Source organism: Pagrus pagrus, assembly GCF_965226575.1.
Source record: "Pagrus pagrus genome assembly, chromosome: 14".
NCBI lineage: Eukaryota > Metazoa > Chordata > Actinopteri > Spariformes > Sparidae > Pagrus > Pagrus pagrus.
In genome coordinates, this window is record NC_140198.1 from 8,916,503 (window position 1) to 8,944,280 (window position 27,778).

The window sequence follows — 27,778 nt, forward strand, 5'->3', positions numbered from 1 at the left end:
CTAAAAATTAAAAGTTCAGTCATTATCTACTCACCCCCATGTCGGTAGAATCTCGGTTGAAGTTTCCTAGCTCACAAAACATTTCGCTTCATAACAAAACAGTGTTGCAGCATTCTTCTAAACAACTGCAGTAGATGGGGACTCTAAACTTATTGTGAACAATTAAATATATTTACTTTTTAAATAAAATATAATTTCATGGGAATTAAATGTATGATGCAGTGTAAATGTCACTTTTGATATAAAACTGTAACTCAAACATTTGACATGTTTTGTTGTGAAGCTCCAGAAATGTTCTGCACACTGAGAAACTTTACTCGACTTTCCATCAGCATGGGGTGAGTAGATACTGACTGAACTGTCATTTTTGGGTGAACTTATCCTTTAATGTACATTATATAGCTATATTATACTGTATATATATGTGTGTGTTCAAAAGGAGTTAAGATAAAGTACATTACTAGAGTAAATGTAGGTACATTCCAACATTGTACTGTTGTTGTTGTTGTTGTTGTTGTTTTTAAATAAAGTTTTTTGTTATACATTATTCTTTTGTCAATGTGACAAGTTGCTAATAAAATAAAATAAAAACATTATACAAGCTATAAGACAAAAGGGGTTAAGATGAAGTACATTACTAAAGTAAAAGTACCTGGTTACATTCCAACATTGTACTGTTGTTGTTGTTGTTGTTGTTGTTGTTTTTAAATAAAGTTTTTTGTTATAAATTATTCTTTTGTCAGTGTGACATGTTGCTGATGAAACACAATAAAAACATCATATAGGACAGTTATTATGTGACATCAGTAAACAGGCCACCTTCTCTGTAACGTTTCCAAAAAGGTCTCAGACGTCACCACTGCGTGCGCGTTCACGTCCCATTCGTAAACCGTTGCGTCTCTCTGACGTCACCGCCCTCCGCTAACCGAAATCCCCGATAACGCGACGCGCGCTCACGCTCGCACCTCTGAATGGGGGCTCAGTCCAGCTTCTGACAGCCAGTCCAGTAGTAGCTTTTAATCGTAGACGCCGCGGTCCTGCTCGTCCGGTCCGGTCCGCTGTTTTTACACACACACACATACACGCACACACACACACGCACACACACACACACACCGGTAGTCAACGGCTCTGCTCCTCCGGTACCACACAGTCATTTCTTCAGGTAGTCCAACCCGCGCACTGACAGTCCCAACTAGTTCGGCTAGTGTACTGACTCTTCTCTTCTTCAGCCCGGCGAGTGAAGTGTTCTGACGGGCGGAGCTGTCTCTGTCTGTCCCAGGAATGAGAAATGATGGCCGGCTCTGCAGCAGAGGAGAAAACCTTCCGACGGTTCCTGGAGCTCTTTCTTCGGGAGATGAGAATGCCTCTGCAGGAGAGCGACCCGGTGCCGATGCGCCCCTTGTCGGACCTGGTGACTGAGGACGAGGTGGAGGGGGAATGCCTCGACCTGTGTCTCCAACACCTCTACAAATAGTTAAGTGTCCACTTTTCTGTCATGGCATGTTGTTTTTTTTATTTTTTATTTCCGTGTGTATGTGTGTAGCTGCTAAATATCCGTGTTTTGACATTATGTGGTGGAGGAGGAGGAGGAGGTGAGCGGACCCCCCGGCTTGGGTCACAGACAAGCCGGGATGCCTCTCGCAAAAGGATGCCAGGCTACCCGCCGTGCTGCTGGGTGTGTCCGACGCCAAGTTTAGACAAGTGTGTTTACTGAGAGGACGAGAGGAATTACAGCTAAAGCAGAAGTTAAAACCTCGCCACTGCCTCACACGGTGTCGTGCTTTAACTCTCTGCAGGCTCGTTTTTTTTTTGTGTTGTTTTTTTTAAATATGCGCCTCCTAATTGCACACATTGACGCCAGAGCTGCTGGAAGGTCCACAAAAGGTGAACCCCTGGATTTGCGTAACAGCTCGACGTCATCATGGTGTAGGAGGGGGGGGTGGTGGTGGAGGAAGCCATCGCCATCACTGCTGAGCGCATCTTCGTGCAGGCTAAAAATAACCCCACCGGTTACGTTATTAGCCTCAGTCGTTAGTCTGATCGTTACCCAGACGCAGACTGGAGGGGAAACCATTTAAAAAGCTTGCTTCATGACATTTTTAAGCGGTTTTTTTTGTGTTTTTTTTTGCATCCTAAATGTGAAGGTGAAATATGACATGTCTCTGAGAGGTTTAAAATTTGACAGCTTGATAACTTGATAAAAAAAAATGAGTCAGACTGAAGAGAGGAGCGCTCTGCCCCGAGACTCTGCTGCCTGGCCTGGTTTTGAATCCAAAATAGGTGCAAAAACTGTGCTGGGGAGAAACAGGGTGGACGGACTCATCTAGGGCAACGAGTAGCAAGGGGACTGCTGCTGCTGCTGCTGCCTGCATGTATGTCTCAGAAAGAAAAAAAAAGACTTTTGCAGGCAGACCCTCTCTATAGGCACATTATCTCCAGCAGCGATGGAGATGGAGAGCATATGTTGGTGGCAGGAGGGATCACATGCAGACAGTAGAGAGAGCTGTCAGGTGTTTCCACTGGAGGGCGGTTCACGTGTTTGAACCTGTCGGAGCAGAGCTACACATTCATGTCCAGGCTTGATAGAATATAAGATCAGCACTCGACATCTTGCACAGCTTTACTCTCCCATCCCTTCCCCCCCCATCCTCGTCTGACAGCATGCTCACACACATGTCTGCCGACTATTGATGGAGAAATTTGAATAGATTTGGTTTGGTGCATCCATCTTTGTTTAAATTAATGTTTTAGATGGAGAGCTGAAGTCACGCCAGCTTCTGGTGGAGCATATGGGACCTTATTTTAATAAGAATCTGTACGTTAGTGAATCGAGAGAGACAAATAATTTGTTTGTCTGTTTTGAATTGTGCCATGACCCACACATATGATGTTTGGGGATTTAAAAAAATGAATTTTCCAAGACAAGAAAGTCACAGTTTGTGGTAAATAAAGTAAAATATCAATCAAGTTTTGTGTTAAACCGCTCTGTGAACTCGTCTTGCTCAACACACGTCACCAACACCAACATGGCCGCCAGCTCGGCACAGAAAAGGTACTAAAAAACACAATAAATCTGCTCATACTGACAACTGAGGTTACGGGTTTTGGTGACCGTTCAACGAGATGATGTCACTAACGCGACTGTTGGCTGTATAGTCTTCATAATGTCATATTTCATTAGTTTAAGACAAACAGCGACTTTCTCAAATTGAAAAATGATCTTTTTAATTGTCAAATATCATACGTATAATTCACGGCACAACTCAAGCGGGATCAAAACATGATTTATCTCTCTCCGTTCACTACCGTACAAAGTTTTTCCGAAAATCAGGTCACATTTCAGGTCGAAATTAATCCTTATTTCATTAAATAAGTGAAAATATTCCACGGTTAGCTTAGCTTAGCATGAAGACAGGGTGAAACAGCTTTTCTTTTTTCCCTGTGAACTGTTCCTTTAATCAGTACACAAAGAAAAATGTACAGACAAAAAAAAGACTGCTACTGTTTCCTGACAAACACCAGTTAGTAAATCAGCGCAGTACTTCCGTGTCTTGGGCTATAGTGCAGGTTGCCAGATAAATTTGTATACGTCTCTCAAACCTGGCAACCACAACATTTCAGAAAGCTGTCACACAGTCACTGCACCCGGCTGTTTCTTTCTGCCAAGGAAGCAGACACAGCCAGTCTAGCTGCTTATCCCCCTAAAGTCACAGGAAGCAGGGCTAACCCGCCCGCCACATCCAAACACGACCTGAATCCAGTCTGTACTTCAAGCACAGACTGGATTCAATCTTCCGCCCACTCTCACAGAGAAGTGCGAGTTAGAAATTTGTTTAAGCTTTAGTCAGCTGGGTGAGTGTGAGTGTCCCCCCCTCACCACCTGGCGCCTCTTGCCGTGGACTAATCGAGGAAAGCAGAAAGTGAAGAACCAATCCAAGAGTTTGAATCTTGAGCCTACACAATGATTTTTACTGTGAGATGACATTTTCTACAGCATTTGTATATCTTTGGATCTATTAGGCAGATATGTCAGGCGTTTGACTCGCAGCAGAAGCCAAAACAGACATTTTCCAGTGGTTATTTTATCTATAATCTGTTTCCAGAAAAGGCTATCATGATATAAACGACTGTTTGTCATAGAAGATTTCATCCTTTTTCCTCCCTGTACTGTGCAAATAGTTCTGACTAAATACATTTACAATAAAACAGTATTCATTAAAGGTGCAGTGTGCAGGAATTTTAGTTAAAAAATATAAAAATGAACAGTTTTGACATTATATCTATGTATTGTATTGCAGAGATATATACTGAAGTTAGCATGCGAGGCAGCTAGCCCCAGCCTCCCCTTTAAGACATGGGAGCTTTAGTTATTGAATATTAAAGAGGAGCTGCTCACATTTAGATTAAAGGTGCAATATGTAGGAATTTTAGCCGAAAACATTAAAAAATTAAATAAAATAATCAACAAAAAGTGATTAACAGTTCTGATGTTATGACTTCTACATACTGTGTTGTAATGGTATATAGCGAAGGTAGCATGCTAACAGACTAGCCACATCCCATCCCAGTCTAAAGCTTCTGTGCACCAATACTCCTCCGGTTCACCAAACTCCCAGTCCTGACTGCTAGCTGCACTGCTAACAAAGCTAACTAGCTAATGGCAGCTACAGTTAGCAGCAATAAGCAGTGACTCTAGTGATATGCTAACCCTTATTTGTTTGGAGTATGAATTCAAGAGGTGGCCAATTCCTACATATTGTACCTTTTATGAAAAAAAAAAAAATAATAAAAGAGTGATGGAATGTAACTAAGTAGATTTACTCAAGTACTGTATTTAAGTACAATAGTGACATACTTGTATTTTACTTGAGTATTTACATTTTCTGCTATATCAAACTGACACTCCATATTTTTGAGTCAAATATTGTACTTTTACTCCTCTACATTTGTTTATTTAACATGTTTATTAATGGATAAAATAAAAATCCATCAAGAAAATATTTTAAATATATAATTTTTGATACTTTCAATACATTTTGCTGATAACACATTCACATTTTATGCAGTACTTTTACTTGTAATGGAGTATATTTTACATTGCTGCATTTCTACTTTCACTTAATTAAAGGTTCTGAGTTCTTGTTTCACTACTAGAAAAAAATAAATCAAAAATAGGTTTTTTAACAACTCTCTGGGCTTCCTGACAACTACAAGCCTTTTGATGTCGAACAAAAGCAGAAACAAGGCAGCAACATGTGATTACATGATGACTGGCTGTTGTAATTTTTTTAGTGCACAGCTCTCCAAAGCACACGAATGAGATCGGTGTGTGATCCCTAATGTCAGCGTTTGGCTGAAAGCTGCAGTGTGCACACTCATTTAAATGGAGTCTCTCCAATCTGGCTTTGTGAAACGGTTATTAGCAAAAATAACTGCAGCTCACCGCCTAACTCGCTTTGTGAAAAAGACTTCTGTCTCTCTTCTCTGGCCGAGCTTTCATCTTATACAGTAAAGTTGGCTCGTTGGACTCTATGAATCACTCTTTGGCGTCTCTCCATCAAACATTTTATCTGAAGAGACCCTTCCAGAAGCCAGCTCTTCCAGCTGCTCACAAGGTCAAGAGGGACACTCGTTTTTTCTGTTTTATGAGCACAGCTGCCAGAGGTTTTGCGACAGGGCTGGTCAGACGTCCACAAAAATCATGAGGAATCATCTTCTGAGGATCATGAATATCCCACACTGTCCCAGAAACCCAGAAAAAGCGTCAGTCATTTCAGCAAATGGCCAAAAACGACACAGCCGTTGTAATTATGACTCTTGTCTGTCGGGAGCAAAGGAGGAAGTAGTGTGACATTATTAGAGTCTGCAGAGGGTTGGATGTGTGGAGAGGTCGGGGGTGAATAGGCCGGTTAACAAAGCGTCTTACTTTAACACAAAGGATCGCAGTTCATCAACGTTGGCTTATTTTATCTTGACTACGACTGTTAGCGAACCTTAACAGTCATTAATATAAAAAGGTACGATTATAGTGGACAGAAATTCCCAGTTTCACTTTGTTATTGATTCACGTTATAATGCATCAGTTTGTTTCACAACACTACGTATGTATGAAATCACAAGAGCATTTTTAATTAGAGCTTTTATTGTTTTTTCTTCCCCACAACATTTCTTTGTTGGCTTTTGTTTTTAACAGTTGCTGCCTTGAAAAAACAGAAATAATACAAGACAAAATAATATAGATAATGAACAAAAGTCAGGTCAAAGATGCAGGATAATGCCTTTAAGGGGACAACATGTCAGAGAAAGGAGAGGATAGGAAGGCACAGTTGGTAATGGGTTATGTATGCTGCAGAAAATGAGTACTGAAAAAGATTCAAATATTCATAAACGATATATCGATATTTTAACACAACCCACACATTGTCATTTCTGGCCGCAGCAGGCAGCTGTTTTCAGTGAAGAGGCTCTAAAAACTCCACATCAAACAGTAGACAGAGTTAGCAACGAGCTGGTGAACATAGTGGAGCGTTTAGCAGCCGAAGAGACAGATATTTCCTTCAGGAGTTGGTAGAGACCAAAAACGGAGCTAAGACTGAAAATTGGACAGGTTGGAATTTTTACAACACATCTCAAGTCATGTCTGGCCAATCTGGTGGAGATACCTTACACTGGACTTCAAAATTGAACCCACAAACACACACTTGCAGCAGGATTTGTTTCCATCGCTTCAGCTCCTGATCTCACAGATTTCATCGCTAAAGTGTTTTAATGAGTAAAACGAGCCACTACATTGTTGTGGTCGGAGTCAAACGTGCAGACTCCTCGCCTGATACAGGAGCTACAGGGAACACAGATCATGTATCAGCTCTCATTCAGAGCCGACACTCGATCTAATGTATCACTTATGCTCCCATTAACGTCGCCTGCTGCCAGTTAAAGCTGCTCTCTGTGCTCACAGTCTGCAGTGAAATGTACATGTGACAAGGTCTGAGCTGGCGTTCATTTGCATCATATACGTCAGTTGTCATAGTAACAACAACCCGGGCGTCCTTGCACAGAGTAATAATGGTGTTTTGTAGTCAGTGTGAATACAGCAGGCAGCAGGCTAGCCATGTTTCAGTCCGACTGGCAGTTTGATAACAGTGCTTTAGACAGCAGCAGAGCGAACGCAAGCAGAACACCAAGTTCTTTGGGTTTTACGTGTTATTTTGCTTCCTACTTCTGCTTAATACAGTTGGGAAATGTGGCAATAAGTGCTGTGAGATTGTTTAAATGTGTATTAGATATTTTGCCCTACTGTTTATACTGTTGTAAATATTCCTTTAATGTCTTCTTAGGTTTGTGAAGGACTCGTGTCAAACATTTGGCTGGGTATCATTAAAAATGTTAAAATATTAGTGCAGATGTGATATCCACATTTCGGTGCGGACCTTTTTTGATACCTTCCTTAAAAAAATAAGCAAACAAGCAACCACCACCCCCCTTTTTTTTGTCTTTGTTGGAGAGACACAGTGGAGAGATGACAGGGAGTGACATGCAGCAAAGGTCACCTGCCGGATTTAAAGCCTTACAACGTTTATCCGGGCTTTTTTTCCAGCTGCCTGCTGTGCTGTGGCTGTTAGTCTTGTCACGATACTAGCATTTCTTACTTCCAGACAATACCTTGAAAAATATTCACAATCGATACCATGTGCGATACCATAGGGAAATTTTGACACAACATTGAGGACGTGCTGGTGAAGATTGTCAGTCATGGTAATTATGAGTGCTAAATTGTAGACAACTGGACTTGTTTCAGTTGGATCCTTTCACACCTCTTTAATTGCCGTCCTTTGAGGACAGTGCTGTACACATCTTGGCCCAGAGAAGACAGGTGGTTTGAAAGAGGCGTGAAAGAATCCATCTACGTCAAACTGGAAAGACTGTCGTTAAACAGAGGAGGTGGCCTACGACACTACTTATCAACCACCTGCAGTTCCCTCCCCAGACAGCTCAACAACCAGTCACACCTGGACCTACCGAGCACTAATGACCCACATGAATGCCTGACTATATCGTGAGTGAGCCAAAACAGTAATATTTCAGGTCGGAAGACCAAAACAATGAGCTGAAAGAGACTGAAAATTAAATAAAAAATGTCAAATCTGGCAAAACAATTGACTCAAAGTAGTAAATAGATATTTGGTCACTCTTGGACAGGAGTGCTACATTAACATATTATACGTAATCAAATAGTTGCTTATTTACTAGAGCTCGACGGATAATAGACTTTCTGGGCCTGTGCCGAAATCATTATCGGGGAGTAAAAACATTTCAATAATGATGCATTGGCCCATATTCCTATTTAGAATGAATACATACATAACGAACATATATTTACAGTTTAACAATTAACTTTATAGTTTTCATATCTGCACATATCGGACAACATAGACACAGATACCGATATATCTGTGGCCAACCAATATCAACTCCGTCTCTACCAACTCCTGAGGGAAACATCTGGCTCCTCAGCTGCTAAATGCTCCACTATGTTTAGTTGCAGTGAGTTATAAACTGTGTGGGTCAGTTTAGAGCTGTTTCACTTGTGTTATCTGCTAATAAAGAGTACTGAAACTACTGGTGTCTTTTCCTGTGTGTAACCTCTCTTCCTGGAGCTAACTGGGACCATTTTAGGTAATTGAGGCCTGCTGTGACTGAAATGAATGTAACTGAAAGCCGAAACACTGATTTTTATAATAACATCAACAAAGTATTTGTATACTGAGTGTGGAATGTTCCTATCTGGATGATACCTGATCCTCTAAACAAGGTCAGGAAGATGCATCCCCCGCTGGAAACGGGGTTGATGAGTGAGACAAAAGCAAAACAACCGAGCAAGCAAAACCAAAACAATGAGCTGAATGAGCGACTGTAAAGCTGATGGGAATCGCAGAGTCTCTGTCAGCAATAGCTTTCACATGTTAATATAAAAACAATTATTTGTGCAGCCATCAGAGCAAAGACTGAGTAAACAAGCTAATGCATCTGACCCGATATCCAGTGACAATAAAGTATTGATGTTAAATCCTCACTCAATACACTGATGTTGACAGACTTTGGGATTTCTGGTTGTCAGATAAAGGTTACATCTCTTTAGGTTCAGTTCTCGAATTTATCCTGTGACAACGCTGTGCTTATCCTCTGGTTATTAAGTTTAGGCACAAAAATCGCTTGGTCAGGTTCTGGAAAACATCATCTTGGCTTAAAATACCCGGTTTTGTTGCCATGAACGGGAGCTTGAAATTGTCCTGAAGTCTCCTTAAAAATATCCTGTGGTTGCCCGCTGACAAATGTTGAGACAAAGGGCTGAACTGTTGTCACTAGCTTGGCAGCCTTCCCGTCTGTAGCTCCACCATCATCACATCCACCTCCTGATATGAAACCCCGGTCATAAACATTTACTTTTATTGTGATAGGACAGGTTTTGTAGAAACGTCGAAATGATTCGTAGGCCCGTGACACATACAAATGTACCAGTCGTTTGCAGAAACGTTAACTGCCAACATTTTATCCTGGTGCTGAGGGGTGTTCTGTGAAGCAGGTGCTGTTCGTGTTGGAATGAAACCCCTCAGACACGTGGGCCCTTTGGGTTCACGACGAGAACTTTCTCTGCAGTTCTCAAGGAGACTGATGGCATGATGAGTGTGTGCATGTGTTTGTGTGGCGTGTCCAGCATCCTACATGGCTGTCTACTGTAGCCGCGCCGTGAGTGTAATGATAGTTGGAGGCAGCAGCTCTGGTGATTCATCCCAACGTGTCATTAGTTTGTCTCTGGGTTGAACAGCTAATAATAGACTTCTGCAAGAAGAGAGATCCCCTCTGTGTGAGAGTGTGTGTGTTAATAAGGGGCGGGTGAAGCACTTGGTGTGCTAGAACGAGTCTGGGGGTGTGGAATGAGTGTGTATGTGTGCGTTAAAGTGACGCTAGTTAGGTTTTAATCCGTTTTTCCTCCAGGCAGCTGGGAGTCACATCTGAAAAGAAGAGGATGCAGTGTACTCCCTCTGAACACTGATTTGGAGTGTGTGTGTGTGGAGGGTTTGCTTCAAGTGTGACTTAAATCATGCCGCTGTGTGAATAGAACAAGTATAGATGAATGCGGGTTGTAGGCAGGAGTCGACAAGCCATGCTTAAGGCTCCTTTATGCTCCTTTTACATACGAAAATAGATTAAAACCCTATAACCGTCACTGGCTTCATACTTCCAGGCGTCCTTCTCGTTGGCTCTGAATCTCAAACAATTAAAGAATAGAGGGCGCTGCTCAGAGTCAAATCGGTCTCGCACGTACCTCCACTTTTCCTTCGCCAGCGTCCAAACTCCTCCCACCTGTTCTGTAGTAACTGTTAGTCTCTGTGCCTGGGTAAGGTAACATCATGCAGATGTTTAAAACTTCCCACTAACTCGCATAACCTCTCCTCAAAAAGTTCTGCCATTTTTACAACTTCTTCCTCTTGTCCTGTGTTTGCATCTCGCTTAAACTGTTGGTTACATACATCAACCAGTTTCAGATTAGTGCTTTGAGATTGAATAACCTCCACACTGACACAGACTACGTTCATGTGTTGGACTGCTGACCATTATTACCCCAACATTTCTGTTTTCACTGTCGGTGTTGAGTACCACTCGGTGCAGAGCTTGAGAGGGTAAAACTGGCTTTCGCTTTGAAGTCATTTCAAAATTTCTTAACACCTCTAAAAGGCCCAGAGGACAATTAGAAGTAATTGTTCTTTTTTAGCTGGCAAACCTACTGTGTGCAAAAGGCCTTGTGGGTTTTTTATTGTTGTTTTAAGGCTGAATTTCTTTCCGTCAGGAGCTTTTAGCGCTGATAAATTAGCACAACAGTGGTTTAGATTCTATTAGATGTTACCAAGGGAAAAATCTGGGGTACTTTTTAAAAGATACTAAACGTTATTTTTCATCAATGCACTTTACCTTCAATGACAAGAAATACAATGTTACCCATGGCCTCTGCATGGTTACACTGAAGTTAAAGAAATTGTGTTGTGCTGCTTTTATTTTCCTTCAGACTCTTTTGAGACAAAACTGATTTCCCAATGGTTTTTTGTGTACAATGAAGGTAAAAGCGAGTTTACACCGATTACATTACTTGCCCACAGCCCCTTTCCTCATTTTCTTTATTTAAAGAATCAATATTTAGTCAGAAGATGGACGCTACAATTACAAAATGTTGCATAGGTCTGCTAAGTGCAGCAGCGGGGCCAGCAGCAGAGTCACAGGAGTCACATTTCCCTTATAATGTAAGGATTACTGACCTTAAACTGACGAGATGATGGTGGAGGATTTGTTGTCCCTGCACCTATTTAAGGTGTAAAAGTTTCCCCTTTTTGGCAGTATTTTGGGATTTGAACCCAATGCAAAGGGAGGGAAAAGGAGTTGGTTAGCTCATTGAGAAGTTGGAGGAGCAGCTCTTCGTCAAACAGCTCCCTCGTGTTCATTACTACCACCGACTGAATAAAACTTTAAGTTTATGTAACAGCAGGTGTCCTGGTGGTGTAGAGGTATGACATGCTTGACCATTTAATTGTAACGACCCTTGTTTAAGTCTAAATTCAATTGGCTTTAGGTGAGCCATGACATTTAATTGGCGATCAGTATCAGCCCCCAATAGACTGATCTCCTAATTCTTTATTGTATTGAATTAAAATTAAATATACTATACTATACTAATCTGATGCACAGTTTTGTCCATCCAGAATTTTAAAAAAACCTCTCGGCACTCTGACGTCACTGTCTGTTTGTACTGACTGCTGATGAATTGATGATGACTTGAAGAGGAGTAAGAGGGGGAGTTAAATGACCCATGACACACACACACACACACACACACACACACACACACAAACACACACACACTGAGAGCTGATAGATAGTAATTGAAGGGAGAGCCTTTCTAGACCTCATTAAACAGAAATGTCTCCCGCAGCTGTAAAGAACTAGGGGGTAGATCCGGCTTCCTCCGGCACACATGACACACTCAAGTATGTACACACACACACACACACACACACACACACACACACACACACACACACACACACACACAATTAGAAGAGTAGGTGGTGTTAGTGGAGCTGCTGGTGACGGATTTATTAAAGGATAAACCACAGACTGTTGTTGTACTGATGGAGTGCTGTGAACACGTACAGTACAGTATGACAACATGACAGACGTAGCACAAAAACAACACCTGTTACAGGAGGTAGTTTATATATAATAATTGAATAAATAATTCATAGTAAATCAAGTTAGTTGAAGCTCTACAGAGTATTTTATGTTCAGGTAAATGTTATATTCAATATATTGTTGTTGCTGCTTTCAAAGAGGGTAACGTTAAGGTGTCTAATTTTTTACAGTTCCAAGTATCAGCAGATTGTACACTGTATCCTGTTGCTAATTAGCGTTACAGTCTTGGAACGGATCAACCATCGTCCGACAAAGATTAAGTCTTTGGGGGCACCAGCCAACATTTCAGGGGTTGCAGTTCTAGCCAGTGGATATTCAGATAACAGATGACGGATATCCGGACAAAGACTTCCTCCTCTAGCTCGGCCAAGAAAACTGTCTCCTGTCAACAAGGACAGACATCCTCATGCTGGGTTTGAAAAGTTCACCGTCTTTGCACCACATGTCTGCAACTTGTGTCCAGCCTCAGAAGCTTGAAACAAAGTTAGTTGGCTAGTTATACTAAGGAAGGTTGCTTCAATAAGAAATTAATAAACAGGACATGGAGACCAATATTCATGCATTGAGCTGGAACAAACTTTTCTCTCCCACAAAATCGTGATGTTGTGACTGTCAGGGCTCTGTGGAACGACTGTCAGCCATCGACTGGGCGATAACATCGTCCATTGGCCCAACCATAGCTAATGTTAGGGTTGCCGGACACTGAAAGCTGATTATTTAGAGGCAGCCATCTTTAGCTGTAGCACTGTCGATACTAGTTTGTCTTTGCTGGCGTAAATAACCACGATGGCCTTATGGTCGCGGTGTTATTTTTTAGGAATTGTATATCGTCCCTAAATTAGTTTACAGTAGCTATTGAGACAGTGATATCTCTAAAAATGTATTGAGTTTTGAGAGGAAATTTAGCAGTGTCTTTTCAATGGAACTGGTTGGAAACAGCAGGTAGGCCTCAACACATTGTACAGTTATTACATTACTGTATACAAGTGGTGCCCAGGTGTGAAGTGTAGTAGCTTCACCATGACACGCATGTTTGACTGCATAAACAGGTGATTTTTGTGATTTTTAGTGGCACTTTAAGCACCCGTTCAGCTGTGTAAACCTCCCCAACTTCACCCTGCTGCTGCACTGTCTTTACTAAGATGATCAACCACATTATTAGTCATGTCCTCCAGTTCAAGGTCGGGCTCGTTTTGTTTGGAACAAGCAAAACCCCTCTAGGGCTTTATTAATGAGGACTTCCCTCAGGCCATCGAGCAGAAGTAGGATGCTGCACAGTAGAGAGAGGAAATACTGCCAATACAGGAGTGTGTAGCAGCATTAATATCCACCTGCCCACACACTCTTATCACTCCTACACTCCAGGGGCTGTGTTCACACGGAGCTGGTGCATTTCAGAACGAGTGACCATTTCATCTGTAGTACCACACAGCAATCTGTGCACAATACAGACAAATTAAGGAGCATTTAATACATTTTAGAGCACTTAAAATAGCATTAAATCTGGTGACAAACAAGAACATTCTGTACGAAGCTGATGCTGATTTAATGATGAAATACATAATCATGGATGGAAAATGAATAAGGATGATAGGGATTTATTTCTCCATGATTTTACCATTGTATGTGCACCACGTAGTGATTTTAATCCTCCACTTGTCCTTCTGCCCCATAATCACAGCCAGAAATACCTACCGTTTTATTTAGCACACTTGTTGGTATTTGCTCTGCAATAATTAAGGTTACGTCAAGGCAGGCAGGCTTTGTAGTAAAAGAATAAACATACAGTAGTCGGCTGGGGACTGAACCATCTCTGTAATTTGGAGCCAGCTAACTTGCCTTATAGCTACAGAGGAACAAGTTTCTACGCTCGCATCTCCTTTGAATATTAATCTTGTCCAATGTCGGACTTCGGCACCACTCTGTCATTATTTATGATTCTGTTGCGACAACAAACGGACTTATACGGGAGAACACTGAAGTGAAATTGATCACAAATCATCTTGTCAGTTGGGAAAGTTGCTAATAGGAAGACTGCTGAAGGTGTGTAGTGTGACTTTCAGGGATCTTCCCAAAGAGAAGAGAAAATGACTTGCAATGGAAAAAAAATTCAATCCTGAATGTTGAACGTTTTTCTTGCATTCCCAGTGGAAACATGACAGAGGGAACGACGTGCAGTGAAGTGTCTCTAACATCGTAGTTAATAGTAGGTCGCCCCCCGAGCTTTTCATTTATTGAAAGAGGTCCATTAGCCGTCAACCAGCAGAATGAAGCTGTATTCATGGAGCAAGCTCTTGAGCATTTCCGACATTATGTTCTCCTTTTCTGCTTTAATTAGAAGATCAAAAGGTCACTGCTAGACCGGACACAGCAGATGCCTCAATGGTAAGGTACTGCACCGCCATAGAGGAACGTATCATGTGTATTACCATGCTGTGGAGGAATTCACTCATAGATTCAGAATAAAGCTGCAGTCCAGAGCTCAAAGTGGATTTATCTGCAGCGAGCAAACATTAGACACTTCTGTCACTTCACAGCAGACAAATCAGACCATCCACTGAAGTCCCACATGTACTGTCTCAGAATTAAGTGACCTCCTTTTTGCACTGAACTAGTTTCAGAGGAGACGATGAACACAGCCCTCATCACACTCAGTGTATATAAAACAACATCAGACACGTCCGCCACTCGTCTGATCGCTGCCTCTTCCTGTGAGAAAGCATCACTGTCTCTGAGCTTTAAATGAAAGTCAACATACGGTCCAACGCGGAACATGGAGTTTTTTGAAAGTCCCAGTTTTCCACGCTACCATCTGTCTGTCCACTGGCTTTTCACTGTTTAATCAGAGCAATATGAAGCCAGGAGATTTGGTCCCCCCCGGGAGATATACATCCTCTGAGGCTTCTGGGAAGTAACTGTAAGGCTTTCTAGAGCACCTCTGAATACTGAAGCTGTCTGAGCCTCCGTTTGTTCCTTTCTAAAGGGGTTTTTCTGTGACTTTGAGGCATCCTGTCTTTAAAAATAAAATTGGCCTTGTAATGCATATAAAAGAAAATCAGTGCCGGACTCATTGTGAGACTGATCAGTGCTCATCGTCAACACGTTTTCTGTGTTTTAACTCCATCCATCCTCCTGCTTGTTTTGGCAGCTTTTTCTCAGTCCAGTCATCCACTTCGACTTCCTCTCCTCTTTTCGCCTCCTAGCTCCAGTCTGGGCTATCCCAGCCTTTGAAATTAGTTTCAGCAGTAATCCTTTAATCAGAGTGTCTCGCTGGGATTACCACCGAGTGCAAGCCTCAGTTACTGCCCTCCACCACCACTGGCAATTGTTGAGCCTGCAGTATTTGATTTACACAACAGTCACCAATGTGTACATGCATGAAACAGTTATGGTAAACAGTATGTAATAATGTGACCTTGCCCCACAGCGATGAACACTTTGTCATGTGCTTTGAAACCATCAGAATAATAGAACTAGTTTTCTCTTGATGTCAGAAGATTATGTTGATTTTATTTATGAAGTAGTAGTAGCAGTCAGGCTAACTGTAATGAAGGACAACACATATAACTGTCCTTAATTGCTAATATTACCTTGACGACTGGAGATCATGAGGGCGTCCTCAATGTCCTCTTACTTCTCCCTCTTTGACTAGCAGCTCTGTGCTACATGCACCAAAAGACTGATGTAGTCAACTACATTGCCATGATTGGATGAATTACTTCACGTGGCTCTCAAAATATAAATGTATAAATATACTAAATACTAGCAAGGCTGAGCATATTTGACTACTGACAACTCATCACAACAAGTATGCTGATGATTAGTTACCTTAAAGGTTGTTATTTTAGAACGACTAATTTTGTACTTAGTATTTTTTAGTTGTAATTAAATTGTAGAAAGACACAATTTGAAGTGTATGTAGTGTACTTTTACGTGCTAAGGTGGAACGTCAAGTATACTTTTTAAACTCTAAGTATACTGCTATGTATGTACTAATATGAATACTTGATTAGTTAATTTAAAGTCAACTTATAAACAATGAGAATAACCAAAAAATATATATAAATAAGTACACTGCGACAGCATTTAATTTTTTATTTTTTTTTTACTTTGAATTATGCAGAATATGCTAATAATTCACCCCTCTGGCATCAACTTGAGTGAATCTGTTTTTTTCCCTCCAGAGTATGTCGACGCCACTGTTTTTATCAGCCTCTCGATGGTGATTGACGTTATTGCGACACTCGTGATCGACAGAAAAATCAACGCGGAAGATTTTATAAAATGCGCGACCCTTTCCTTTAAAACTTCCTGTGAGAAATGGGAAACGTCTTTCTCGTCTCCAGTACCCTGTCCGTCTCTCACTCACTGAGGACGAGACCCAAAAGTACAGAAGTACGAGTATAGCTAGCAATATTCGTGTCGTGTCTGTTTAGATAAACGGCATCAGCAACAACTGATGACATGATCTGAGGGTCTTGAAGGGTTGTTTCTTTGATTTCAAAGACTAACTCTGGTCTGAGGGGCGAGGTGACACTTGAAAACGAGGGGCAGCGGTAGAAAATTGGAAATGGGATTGAGTCTTCGAGTGTCGGGTGTTTGGCTCCTCTCAACATACAGTGAACGAGCAAACTCAAGCTGATGGAGAACAAATACATTGTCCAGATATACTACCAGCAATGACGCAGAGCAGGGACGAGTTATTTATTCATAACTCCGACTGTGAGTCACCGTACATTGTCTGTGGTGGGAAGAATTAATGTGATTTTTATGTCCAGTACCAGGGGAGGTGTTTTTGTTGGGGACTATTTTCAGCGGAGATTTGATGCACTCATATTTTTAGTTATGACAGCAGAATGGTATATGGAGATCTACGACGAAGTACATCCGAGGAACAAACAACAGGAATTTCTCCGGCGCTCGCTCGGCCTGTTCATCCTCTCCGCTGCCGCCATGTTGGAAAAACGTTCCGCCATTTTCTCTGTAATTGCCTCATTCATCATTTATTACACCTTGGCATCAATGACAACACCGAGCACTCAAGGTTTCCTTCAAGGCTGTCAAAAGGTAGCTCTTTATTGCAAAAAGAAATGGCACTTCAAGCCTCAACGTGCTGTCTCGATCCTACTCGTCAACATCTGTTTTAACAGAGTATTAAACTGCTTTGAGGATGAAATGCCGGTGATTGTGAAGCGCTCCCTGAGTCCCGTCACGGCTCAGAAAACAGCTGTTGTGAAACGCCTCCTAAATAAAAGCGACCTCCACGACCCCCTAATACTTAAAAAAAAAAAACTCAACTTAAATTTAAATCCCTACTTTGTAATTCAAATGATAGAAAATTGTAAGCAGCTCATTTCTGGTGCAGTGTTTTCAGGATTTTAGAGAAGCACAGCACTGAAGCAGCTTCAGAACAAAAATATCAAGATGCTGAATTTTAGAAGCCTCGGATTGGTGTTGATTTTGATTTAGTTTACTCTTTTACTCATTTTAGTTATTTGATCACTGTTAGTTTCAGTCTAGTTTTCATCAGTGGACGTTTAAGTCTCATTTTCCATCTCAGTTCACAGTCCACAATGAATCAATCCTCACGTATTTGGTGGCGTCATCTGCCCAAAATTCCCACTTGAATACATGTGATATCAAACACAGATGACTATTAAATGTAAATGAATGCTCACCAGAGGATATATGCCTTCCTCTTATGCCCCGCTCAGGTCAAAATACCATCTTTGGCTCTGATAACTCAAAAACCAAACCAAACATTTATTAAAAGCAACAATATTTGTCAGGTTATTATCATTTTACACAAAGTTAGTGCTTATATTTGGGTTTTTTCATCATGTAAAGTGGGTATTAGTGGATGTTTTGCCCAGTGTAACAAGGGGTATAACTGAAAATAAATATAATCACGAGTTGTACCTCTACGACACGACAGATTTAACTCATCAGTCATCAGTATGTTGTTAATTTTGTCACCTAAAAGAAAAATTGAAAATATGTGAGGTTTGTATTTGCACAACAAACCCCAGGAGACAGCAACACTTAACTGCACAGCCATTATTTTGATAAAATGGTGGGCTGATATGATCATTCACAGCAGTTTAGCTCCAACGGCATTTATGACATTAAAGGGGCACTATTCAGTTTAAGCCATGAAAACGAAGAGAGTTTGTTTATTTAGTTTGTTTAGGCTTAAAAAATCGGTCATTGAAGATCTCTCTCTTCTGATTAAAATGTCTTCCCCAAAACTACGTAGTGCACCTTTAATATTCTTCCTTACACAGCCTCACATAAATATACAATGAAGCCCAAAATGCATTTAAATCCAGTCAGATAAACATAAAGTCTTCATCGTGATGAAATCCTCCAGTATAATCGCTCTTTTTGACCTTGTTGTGTTGTCCTTCTCTCCAGGTGCTCATTTAGGTTGAGATAAATTAATTATTCTGTGTCACCCAAAGGCTCAACTTGCTTCTCTCTCCCCTCTTCAGCGGCTTTCAGATACATTTTTTTCAAGGTCACACGGTGGTGTAGGATTGTGGAGTATAACGTGAGCTGAACTGCTTTGCATTCAGTTCATCTGCCACAAACATATGACTCATCATTTGAATTATGGGCACCTTGTGTGAACAACGAAAGCCCGGCGCTGTGGCGCAGCAGCAGCAGCAGGCTGGAAAAGCTTCAGCAGAAGTGTCTATCTGTGATGCTGTAGGAGGGAAAGGAGGACACTGCACACTTTTGAAGGTCATTGCACTTCCAAAAATGGGGCCTCTCCAGAGCTGACATTAATTAAGGCGCCTGTTTTAGAGACATCAGTGTGAGCCACTGCTGGAAAGACTGGTGATTCTCGATTCTTTACAGCCCGGTGTGACGGAGTTACAGACCACGAACCAACACTGTAAACTAGAGAGAAGTAAACCCCAGAAACATGCTTCACCACTTCAGATTGAGTTACAGAAGGTAGCAGAACAGAGAGCTCTCTCACAGATTTCCTGTTAAAAATCTCTCCCGCTACAAGACAACCCTGCTGACATTTATTTTGTCAGACTTGACGAAGCTCGTCCCGAGCCAGAGAACACATTACAAAAATGTTTTAACAGGCAGCTCGTGATGTTAAATCCCTTTGAGCTGTAAGATGTGTTACATTCAACTTATTGAAGCAGGATAATGGTTTGTACTATGAAAACAGGGCTCTAGTTTGAAGTCATGTCTGTGTGGAGTTTGCATGTTCTCCCTGTATTTGCATGGTTTCCTTCTGGGTGCTCTGCCTTCCTCCCACAGCTGTGGTGAACAGGAGACTCTGAAATGTGATGGACTGGAGTCTTTACTTACCTACAGTACATTCTCCCAGTGCAAACAAGCCTAAACTCTCCCAGTTATAGGAGGGTATGACAAATACATGAACAAATAAAGTTAAGGAGAAAAATTAAAGGGGCACTGTGCAGTTTTGGGGAAGAAATTCAAACTTTCCATAACTGAATAAACAAGCTGTTCAACCTTAACATAGCATTTATTTGCCAGGAATGTTTATTATTAGTTTCACATTAAGAGTTGTGGTCATAACTTAATAATAATAACAATAACAATGCTACAACTCACTAACTAATGAGAAAAATAATACACTTAATCTGTTGTTTTGGAAAAGAAAACATTAATCAGGTTATAAGACAAACTCAAGAACAAGCTGTTCTCAGAGGAAAATAAGGTCCAGAACACTATTTGAAGCTAGAAAGGTGGCAGGGTCCGCCAGATATAAACAAAGTAAAACAGTATGAAATTGTGTTGTCCTTGTTTCTTTAGTTTATTCAGTCATGAAAACGAAGAGAGTTTGTTTATTTAGTTTGTTTAGAAAAAATCAAGTCAATGAAGATCTTTCTCTTCTGATTACAATTTCTTCCCCAAAACTACGCGGTGCACCTTTAAATGTGTATGAAATAATAACAGAATAAAATAGAGACTATACAAGAACCATAAGACAGATATTAGCAGTACACATACATACATACATAAATGAGTGCATCATCAATATTTATCAACATCTTCTATTTATTATAGATTCCTTTATTCCTTAATTAGATTTTATTTTGTGTGAAGGGATAGTTTTTATGGCAGTCAGCACACTCATGTCTCCCCGCCTCACAGACGACACTATTGTTTGTGTGAAACTGGCTGAATTAAAGGAGCCTCCAGAGACAGTTCAGGTCAGGACATGATGTGGCTCCCCTATAGGCTCTCACCAATCCACCAATGATCCAGCTGGTAGATTACATAATACTGCCTTAAGGCTTTGTGCAGAGCAGCACTGGGCCTGCTCAAAAACCTCACAGGGAATAACATGCAAGTTCCTCACTCTATCTGTGGAGGCCCGAGCGGAGGCCGGAGGCTTATCTGGAAACTGACTTCACTTAGCGACACACAACCATTTCAAATACATGACACATGCAGAGCTTTACGCCTCATTCTCCCTGCCGCGTGTCACCTCTCCACTTACTGTCGTGTCTTGTTTGAGTAGCACATTCGCTGCCTACACAACAGTCCCAGCTGTACGGAAGGTTGTTACGGGAGTTTCGCAGGCTGTGGAGGGTTTTTTTCTAATTTTATGACGGATTAGACACGCCTCCCTGCAGCCGACATTGTGCACTTCATCGTAAGTGGAACATGGCATCGCGAATGCACGGAGCAGCACTCTGCAGTGACGTCCGCAGTCACAGGCGCTCCATCATTTCCACACTGTTTGAAGTGTGTCACATCAGCAGAGGAAACATCCAGAGGTGTACTTAGGTTATGAGGTGGAACTGCTGAGAGGGCGAACCACCGCACACACTTTCTGTTGACAGCTGCTGTTGTCTTCAGCTGTCGGCTCACCGCGCTCTGCAGATTTTCACTGTTTACTGTGGACGGGCTCTTCGTACGATATGGTCAGTGAGACAACACATCTGTGCTGTTTGTTTCACAGTCATGCAATACAAGTCATGGCTTATTTCATGCTCAAGTACAGTGTTGTAGTGTTTATATAACAACGGTCATTTTGATAGCATCTCTACTGAGGCTACAGTAGAGGTGTTGTTATTAAAGTCTCATGATAATCTGTGTTTTTCTTATTGATGACCAGAGTCTACGCCTCTTTTTTGATGCTCAATTAGACTGTTGATGTTACAGAATTGAGGCTATATAGAATATAAAACATATATGTTGATTTTTTTCATTTCTTTATGTTGTAACTATGTTTCCTTAGCTTCAATTTTCTATGTTATGTTGCGCTTATGATCTGGTTAGGATTAGGCACAAAAACGACTCGGTTAGGGTCAGGAAAACATCATGTTTCGTCTCAAAATACCTGTTTTGGTCGCCACAAACATGGCTGGAAATTTTCCAGCGGTATCCTTAAATTGTCTGATGGTGTCATGCCAACAGATTTTCAAATGCTGTGGTCCCTCCTCAAAAATATTGAGAGTTTTCACATTAAAAATGTTGAAACAAGGTTTCAAACTGCAGTCGCTGGCTTGGCAGCCTTCTCGCCTGTAACAACACCAACATCCCCTCCACCTCCTGATACGAAAATCAGGTCATAAACGTGTAACGTGGACGTGATATGACATGTATTGTAGAAATGTCTGGGCCTTTTGTTACTGAACATCTCAGTCTAACTCGGACGAACCACTCCTTATAAACACCACACCATAATTTCTCTTACCTGTCTTACTTCTGTACCGCTCGAACGAGTCGTTGACCTGCAAATAGAAAGACAACATATATTTAGTTTTGTTCCAGACTTATCTGCCCCGACCATCTTTTCTATTAGGATTTATACAAATCTTTTTTAAATAAGCTTGTGAAAGTTGCTCCAAAGCGAGTCTCCTTACTGAACCCCCCTAAACCAGAGTGTTGTCACATCATAACACTGATTTATTTCTGTTGAAAGAATGTCATCCTGCTATTTGTGACGCAGATCAGCAAACACATATTATTACCCTCGTATCGCCCTTGGATTGCTCCAGAAAAAGCATGTGTGTACCGGTCTGAAGTATGTGTGAGGTGCACGTTTATGTATGTACGTATTGTAATAGATCATGCCTCGGCTATGCAGCTGTAAATACTCGTTACTAGAGCACAAAATGCTCCTTAATCCCCTGCTGGAAATAGTCCTCATAAACGCAGCATTATCTAAGCCCGGTTGTTTTAGGAAATTATGTAGCATCTCGTAAAAATGAACTCTGCCTGTAGATTTATATCTTCAGGAGGAACCAGTGGGCTTGTTATAGTTGTTTTTAAAGGATTTATTTAGACAAATATATAATAACAACAGATTTATCCTTCAAACAGTAGCGAAAATATTGTAAAATGGCTTTAACATTTAGTTATATGTCGATATGGTTGAAGTCTAAAAACTGAATGGCTGTTTTGAGTAAAATGTAGGTTTACAGAAGGAAAATGTGGATGAAAATATAATTATTGTGCCTTAAAACATTACTGTGGGGCAGCAGCTGAAGGTTCAATACATTTTTATCCACAGGAATTTTATTTTAATGCACAAAAAAGCCTGAATGGAAAAGAAAGGACTGCAGGATTTTTCCCTAAAGATGTAATAAAGACACGTTTTTGGATTTCCGGCAGTTTAGACGCAGCATCGGTGAATCCCTGCCACTCACCATGAGATGCCAGAGAGCCAAGCGACAGACTAAAGCGCCACATGGTGTGTGTGGACAGAGGAGACAAATTAATTCATCAAAGTCACTTGAAAGCCATCTTGAGGGAGAAGCGGCAGTAAAAACGCTATGATTTAAGGGTTACTGGCGCTCTTTGCGTTATGTAATCCTGTTATGCCCTCTTGAGAATACTGTGTTCACATAACAGTAGTTGCTAGAAACACACTGAATTCAAATGTTTTCCTTTGACCACCAATAAATGCAAAGCTGGAAATAGCCAGAGGATTTTCTCTCTACTCTGCTCGGAGAAAAAAGGCTCTGCTGTGTTAATATGAGGAATGCCTGGTAGAAGGGATCGCTGCCCAAAAACCACAACATATCAATAGTGCTGTGTGAGTTCCAGTGGATCTACACTCTCACCTCCACTTGGCACAGAAAAGCCTCAATATTTAGAATAATGAAGTGGGAGCTCGATCTGTGGGTTTGGCAACAGGACGACTGACACCATTGGCTGTCAGTCACTCGCTCTCAGTGTTGCTGTGGAAACAACCTTGTTGCTCCACTCCGGGGCTAATTCTGTAGAAAGGAAGGAGCTTGTAGAAAGGAACGGTATGAAGAAAAAAAACAAACAACAAAAAAAAAAAAAAACATGGCTGCATGCATGAGTCATCTGCTAACACATACACTCAGAGCTCTCCAGTTTTCTCACTGCGAGCAGCCTGTCAGAGCTCCCTGCACGATTGTAGCTAAACACAGCCGCCGCAGAGACCACACGAGAGAACAAAAGCAACACCAGACTGTGGTAAAGACCACGGGAGAAGACAGTAATCACCTCTGACTCAAGCGTATCGCTATATTCAACTCCGAATGTTATCGACCGTCAAACGCTGAAGCCAGGGAAAATGTAAAACTGTGTGGGTGTGGGGGGTTGTGTTGTGAGAATAAAAGGAAAATGTAACAAGTGGTCGATTAATCAAGGAAATAAATCATCAGCTTTTCTCATTATTTACAAAAAAAAACAACACAGTTTTTAAGCAAATAAGCCAATTATCCTCTGGTGTCAGTTTCTCCAATGTGAGGATGTTCTGTTGGAAACTGAACATCTTTTGGTTCATTTTTCATTAACAATGAGTCCGTCAATCAAGAAAATTACTGGCAGATTAATGGATAATGACGTTAATCATTAGTTGCAGTCGAGGCAGTTACAAGTACTGAGCAGTTATTCTTAGCAGGTTGATTCTCTGCCCCTCGTCTCCCTTCTCTCTGATCTGACTCCATGAAACGAAAGGTGTGAAGTCAAATACTGGCTAAACATATACTGTTCAATTTGAATAGTCCATGGCCCGCACCACTACCTCCTAAGAGATGCAAAAGACTCTTTCAGTATCTTGTTTGTTTCGTACTGATGAGTGGGCAGTCTGGCATTTTAACTAGAGAATAAAACAACAAATTCTCATTTTCTTTTTTCTTATTTTATTTTGGCCGAATAAAATCTAGTCAGGAAGCATCTGGTCTCCTCGCAAGAGTAAACAGGAGGACACACAGTGACCCTCGGCAGAACGAAAGCTCCAGTTGACCAAACTTTTACATCACAGGTGTAAAATGTCAAGTATTGAACATAAAGAGAACTGCATGTTTAACACGTAATACTTGCAGTGTCCAAACATGATGATAGAAATATAATAGGAATATTATGGGAACACTACAGGCAGCAGTGTGTCTCTATGATCCTCCTCTTCTGCGACTGAATGTTGCTAGTTGTCATGAAGGTTTACAATTTAGTATAGAATAAAGTATTTTTAGTAAATAGTTAGAATCTAGAATCTAGAATCCAGATGAAACTGACAGAAAACTGCAGAAGCTGATACTTCTTCAGCCTGTAGATGTTGCTATAATACTCAGCACTTGTTCATGTTCATGTTCTTGTCATGTCTCTTCTGAATTATGTCGTTACAGACGGGCCATGGTCTTGGGGTGTATTTTAAGCAGCATAGACTGAATGATCATAGAAATATTATCGTATTATTCTAGGAACACCACAGGCGGCAGTGTGTCTCTATGATCCTCCACTGACGCGACTGTACGATCATTGAAATATTACAGAAAAACTACAGGCGGCAGTGCGTCTCTATGATCCTCTCGCTCTTCTGCGACCGCACGTTGCTACTTTCCACTTTGATCATGAAGGTGAAACTACTCTGTAGAGTATAAAAGCTACAATATTTTAAAGAACTGAGTATTTGTAAGTAGTATACTGTATAAAGGATATGACTGATCCAAGACAACCTGCAGTAGGACGGGACTGACAGTAAAAACGCTCAATTACAAATCCGTCTGCTTCTTTGCATTTACGTCATTTTGCTTTTTGCTTACAAGGGGGGTGGCATCCCCTTTATATAGCCTAGTGCATACAGCATATAAAACCAGTCCTTTACAAATTGTATAAAGCATACAGGGATGGACACAATAACAGGAACACCTGTGCGAGACACTCCAGTCCAAAGCAGTAGCCTCAAGGTGAATTTTACACTATCGGAGCCATTATTGCTCCGTTTCTGTTGACATTGTCAGACAATAGTCTCCTCTTGTTGTTTTGCTGTATTGGATTATGCGAGCTGTGTTTATGGGTGTGCATGCGTCTTCACCATATGTGTTCTTTGTGTTCAAATGCTCACGTTGAAACACGGCTCACATTTCTAGACAGCCAGAAGAAAAAGCCTTTAGAACAAATTGTAGAGGCAGGAAGACGAATGTATGTTTTGATGACCAAATGAACCAGTGCTGGTCTTTTATCTAGTCAGTCGTGTTGTTGCAGCGTGATGGTGTGAACTGAGATTAAGCTTCCCTTTAATCCTCCTCCGCTCCACATGACCTCACTGTGATGCACGAGCCACAGGGAACTGTCATTGGTGCACCAAGTGTTCTCCTGTGTGACCTGCAGCCAATCAGAGCTCCTCGGCTCAGCATCCACCCCCACAGGGCAGCCAGTGGTGGAACGAGTGAGGAGGAGAGGAGCGGGAGAGAGAGAGAGAGGAGAATGTTTCTATGAATGGAAACATGGAGGAGAGGACACTTGTGATGAGCAAACCCAAATACTGAGAGTTCGCCCCTCCCCGCCCCTCATCTCTCGGTCTCCTTTAAATCTAACTTTACATCCTCTTTGATGGACTGCACTCTCACTCTTATACTGCTTATTCTGACTAGACTACTGCAGAGGTCACGGCATACATTTTTTTCGAGTACCTAAAGAAATGTTCAAATGGGATTGAGGAGAATATTTACTAGTGTTGTCACAATACTGGAAATTCTACTTTCAATACTTGAAAAATATAGATATTCGATACCCTTTTGATACCACAGGGAAATTGACACAACACTGAAGGCATAACATTTTAGATTTCTATGTAAACATAAATATAACAAGGCTGGTCATTGCAAATATTATAATTTTATCTTGGCTAGTAGCAGAGAACGGCAGAAAAACTGCAATATCAACATCAAATATTACACTTTTTTTTTAGAAACGTTTATTTTTTTCTGTAGCCTTCGAAAATAATGTGTGTTGGCAGAAAGAGCGGATGGTACAGGTGTATCGACGCTGCAGAAAATGAGTATTGAAACCATTTCAAATATTCAGAATCGATATATTATTTTTCATATTATTTGACGATTGACTATGATTTGTGACATTATCCTGATAATGATCCAAAATCTTCTTAAAACTTCAAAATAAAAGCAGAAAAGATTCCACTAAGTAGAACGAATGCTGGTATGAAATTGTCTGAGGCCCTGTTGGTGAAGAGGAACACATACGGTACCAGCAGGGGAACAGAGTCGTCTGCACAGTTATTCCAGTTGTTCCACCGTCCACTGGTGAAAACAATGCCTCTTCCTGTTTTCATTGCTCAATGGCACACACGCTTCCTTTGTGCCCTCATTTGTGCTTAATATTTCTAGGAAAACTCGAGCCCAGTTGCAGGCGGGCCAGCGTAATGAAAGCAAGGTTTTAAAGGGAACCAATCTATATGTGGATGGTGTCCTTTTTCTATAGCCATTACACTGTGCAATCAGTATTTACTCCAGAATGATAAGAAGGAGCACAGCATATGTCACCAATCCAGCTGCCACATTTACATTTTCAAGGAGAGGTTTCCCCACGAGCTTTCAGTGGTTATAGCCTTAAGGGGGCATGCTTTCCTCTGTTCCTGGAGTTTCTAGCCCTTGACCTAGTTTGAGAACAAAATCAAGGACCTGATGAATAATAAGTTTCTAAGGGAGGAGAGGAATTACAAGACTGAATACACATACCTCTGGTCCAGATGACCTTTTTCTGATGCCATTTCTGACACTTTTAACAAGAATAACCACAATATATTGAACAATATACAGGATCATCCCTGTTTTTCTAACTGTAGAGCTACTTTGCAGCAGATATCCAACAGGCTACACCACACGGCACAGAATGATGATTGACAAACCTGATGAAGGGCAGTGGCTGTAGCGCCTGCAGTAAGATTAATCTCTGCAAAACTGCAGGTGTTTAAGGTGAAGTGGTTGTTGAGGCCTCCAGTGGTACTACACATCTCTATGCATGCGGAATACAAGGCTGCAGACGTGACAGGATGCCAGTTCTTGTGAACTGAACCGGCACTCAGGCGCCGCCAACCGAGACCGTGTCAGTCTGTCAGATGACCATCACCTTGCACGTCGTAGTGGCCCCTCGAGAGTTTCTGGATCGCTTCCCTCGACCTGTCCCGTGTTTTCTGACAAGTCTGCCTGCTTTGCATATTGAGATCTGATCATAACGTTGCAGAATCAAACGTGAAACTAGAATTTGAATCATCCAAGAAAACGACCCCTCGTAGCCGTCTTAGTTAGCGAGAGCA

The 27,778-nt window shown here is 41.3% G+C and overlaps 1 protein-coding gene across 3 annotated transcripts in view; it reads left to right on the top strand.

Annotated features, from left to right (window-relative positions):
- Positions 1–225: 225 nt before the first annotated feature.
- ppm1e (protein phosphatase, Mg2+/Mn2+ dependent, 1E) overlaps positions 226–27,778 on the top strand; it is a 43,797-nt gene continuing 16,244 nt past the window's right edge. The window contains exons 1-2 of one of the 3 annotated variants that reach the window (XM_084373942.1): positions 226–338; positions 1,233–1,476. In XM_084373942.1, coding sequence (XP_084230068.1) covers positions 1,292–1,476 — 185 coding nt within the window. In that variant the 5' untranslated portion in view covers positions 226–338; positions 1,233–1,291. Of the gene's footprint in view, positions 339–917; positions 1,166–1,232; positions 1,477–27,778 lie in introns of those variants that run through there. The other 2 variants (XM_084373943.1, XM_084373941.1) reach the window with 2 other exon arrangements.